This window comes from Brassica napus, chromosome A10 (genome assembly GCF_020379485.1).
Source record: "Brassica napus cultivar Da-Ae chromosome A10, Da-Ae, whole genome shotgun sequence".
NCBI classification, from domain to species: Eukaryota; Viridiplantae; Streptophyta; class Magnoliopsida; order Brassicales; family Brassicaceae; genus Brassica; species Brassica napus.
In genome coordinates this window covers 12590863-12594265 of record NC_063443.1, presented here as the reverse complement: position 1 = coordinate 12594265, position 3403 = coordinate 12590863, and the positions used below count along the sequence as shown (strand labels likewise).

Below are 3403 nucleotides of genomic sequence, written 5' to 3'. Positions count from 1 at the left end.
CAAAATTCAAAGCATTAAAGATGATCACTATGGCACCCAATACCCGTCGAAAATAGCGTAGCCGTTAAGATCACCTCTCAAAACCTATAAATAAAGATCAAAAACGAGAGGAGGGGGATCTGAATTCTTTGATAACGAACCTTTAACCTCAATACTCTTGTTAATCAATACCCCTTAACAATATTGTATCTTCTCACACAGTCAATAAACATACACTTTTCATACTTGATATCTAGTCTATATATGTTTTGGAAATTACTTCTTATACACATAACCAAGCAAAGCCAGTCTTTTCTGAGTAAAGGTTGTATATATTCTATATCACAATGGAGGATTCTGGGTACTCTTAAGTTTGTTTGATATGGAATCTGCGTGTTTTTAAGGATCATGAAAAATATGGAGGATTTTGCTTTCATCTATTATATTTTCTTTAATATTATTTCATTGAATTTTATAGTCTTTATATTCTTATAAAATAGTGTAGTATCTATTATACATTTCCTTGGATACAAAAGACAATGTAAGACAATTTATTTATACTTGGTATCTTTTCACGATAAATTTTCATGTGTATTTTGAGAAAAATAAATCTGTTTTTATTGAAAACAAAAGACACCAAATCTGAGAAAAATACAACATAAAGGAGAAAAACACAACATACTAAGAAGAAATGAGGATAAAACATTTTTTTGTCTAGATACTCCACTGGATCATATAGAAACGATCAGTCACAATCAGATCAAAGATGAGGAGGAGGGCCATCTTGATGGCATTCATTCTCGGAGATGCCTTCTTCTTTAAAACTCAGATTTTGGTTTTGGTTCCGGTACTGATTAAACCCATGCATGTAGTTTAAATTGTATTCTGGAACAAATCCTCCCGCATAATTATTGTTTCCATACGGTAATGGATAATTAGGAGGATACATGTTCTGGTTGTAGTATGCATTCATGTTGAACATTCTTCTTTCACTCGGGTCCAAATTAGGGCTGATATAACCACCATCCCTAAAAGGAGCACCACTGGAACTTCCGCCATAGAAGTTTGGCTGAGGAAAGATTGCTTGGAAATGTTTGGAGGCCTCCTCTGTAACATAACTTTTCAACTTTTCCAGTAAACTTTTAAACTCTTTGGCATGAGCTAAGTCAAGTTCTTCAACGGGATCTTCCCACCAATTCACAGGCATTTTCGAGTTTTTTCTCATTTTTTTTAATTCTTCATTTTTCTTTTTTGCTAATTCCAAATCATTCATCACCTGCAAATATTAAATAATTTATTTTCAAATAAATGTTCAAAATAATATATTTGGTAGCATCTCATATTAATTCCTCCAAAATAAACTTGTATGTTTATATTAAGAGAATTAGATAACACTGTCTACATATATCAATATATATATAATATGACATTAATTTCTACATTATTACACGCCAGTACACGAATATATTTTATATACAGAGAAACACACATAACTTTACTGTATATTATATTAGTTATTTGTGAAAACTAACATGTACATAAATATTAAAAATATTTGAACTCAACATTAGGGTTTTTGTCATTTATATAAAACATAATAATATATTGAATAATATGATAAAAGTCACCTGAGTAAGAAAGTCGTTCATAACCCGAATGGCATCATTCGGACGCGCTTCATTAAGTCGCATGTTGTTGTTTTGGTTAAGAGTTGGCTGGTTGATATTTTTGAACCGGTTAAGCACGATCTCCACACTTGGATGACCAAAAGAATAGACTTTTCCACCAGGTGAGAACACAACAATGGCGATATCTGCACCACAAAGTGTATTAAGCTCACTAGCTTTTTTGAAAAGGCCGGATCTTCTTTTCGAAAAAGTAACTTGAAGGTTACTCTCATTTTCCATCTTGGCCATTGTGATCCTCTGGCGACCTTTACTTTTTTTTGCCATGTTTTTTGGTATTTGGAAAAGAAAATATGAATCGATGTTTACCTTGCAACTTTCATTTATTTATATCAAAATATTACATACCAACAATTAATATTAAGAGTTATCTAAGAGTAATATCAAATCTAAAATATTATATTCTATGATTAAATATTATTTTTTTCCAATTTGAGATATTGCAATATCTTTATATTCCATTGTATAAGGTATGAAATGTATATTTATTTGACTATAGTATTTTCATTTCACTTGGTACAATGTAACAAAATCCGCCACCTCATTATATGTGATATTTCCGTATTTGTTAAATGATAAAAATTTCTTTCTAAATAAATTGACATATATGATGGTGTAAGAAATATCAATAAATTTAGAGTACTTTTAAATGTATCAATTGACAAAAAACTAGTATTCTTACAAAAACATTTAAACTCAAAAATTAAGTTATTTTGCATTTATATTCATCAATACTACATATATAATAACATATTAACCAACTGTATTCCATTATACAATATATTTTTTGTATCACTAATAGAAACCAATCTACTATATGAAAGTAGAGGGAATTTTCCTGAATCTGCCATGTTATCTCACCAAAACTTGATTAACATCGTGTACTTTGGAAAAACTAAACTATACTTGATGATTTGAGCGAGATAAGTGAAAAGTATCAACGTATAGAATGGGCTACAAGCCATAAGAACTATGTTGAATTTCTGTTTAAGGTTATAAGCAATAAGATGTTTGCTATTTAACGTAGGAACATAACCCACGTGCATGGTCGGAAAACGTTTTAGTCTAGTTAGGTAGATTATGTCCTCTCAAGTTTAAGTCTAGTTTCTTTTTTTTTTTGATAATTTAAATCTAATTTCTTGTCAGGATGTTCTTACCTCTGTTGTAAACGTGGTCTTCAACGCATATGGTTGTTCAATCTAATATTGATCAGGACCTCACCAAAGTCCCTTCCTTTTTATGAGCTACGGTGCAGACCAATTATGAAGACATAACAACTCATGTGTCCTCAGAAGAAGATGAGCTTTTTAAAGTAGTTGGTTCCTTCATCTGATTGTTAAAGAAGACAACACTATGCGACCTTCTTCTATTGCTTTCAGTATCACGATCCATAGCTACTGTAGTACATCAATATGTTTCTGCTTTTATGTAATACATCTATAAGGTTTCATAAGATTTATAACATCTTGTATGGATTTACAAAGTTTATAATCGACTTAATTTCTTATAAGATAATTTGAGATCAACTTAGCTAGATTTATAACTTATTATAAATGATTTGTGTGCCCTATAATAGAACATTTTCATAAAGTATAGATTAGTAAATTATGTGTAATACAATATTGTAAACCCTTTAAATTATTTATACTTTGAATCTCAATTCAGTCAGTCTACTTCTTCTCTTAATTTTTTATAATATACACATATATGGTTGTATATAAGATTTATAATCACACATA

The 3403-nt window shown here is 30.1% G+C and overlaps 1 protein-coding gene across 1 annotated transcript; it reads right to left on the bottom strand.

The window, feature by feature from the left end:
- Nucleotides 1-573: 573 nt before the first annotated feature.
- LOC106370798 (agamous-like MADS-box protein AGL62) lies at nt 574-3085 on the bottom strand. Its single transcript, XM_013810783.3, has 2 exons — nt 1608-3085; nt 574-1255 (listed from the first exon to the last, which is right to left on the bottom strand). The coding sequence occupies exons 1-2, from the start codon at nt 1929-1931 to the stop codon at nt 740-742; spliced, it is 840 nt and encodes a 279-aa protein (XP_013666237.2). The 5' UTR covers nt 1932-3085; the 3' UTR covers nt 574-739.
- Nucleotides 3086-3403: the final 318 nt, after the last annotated feature.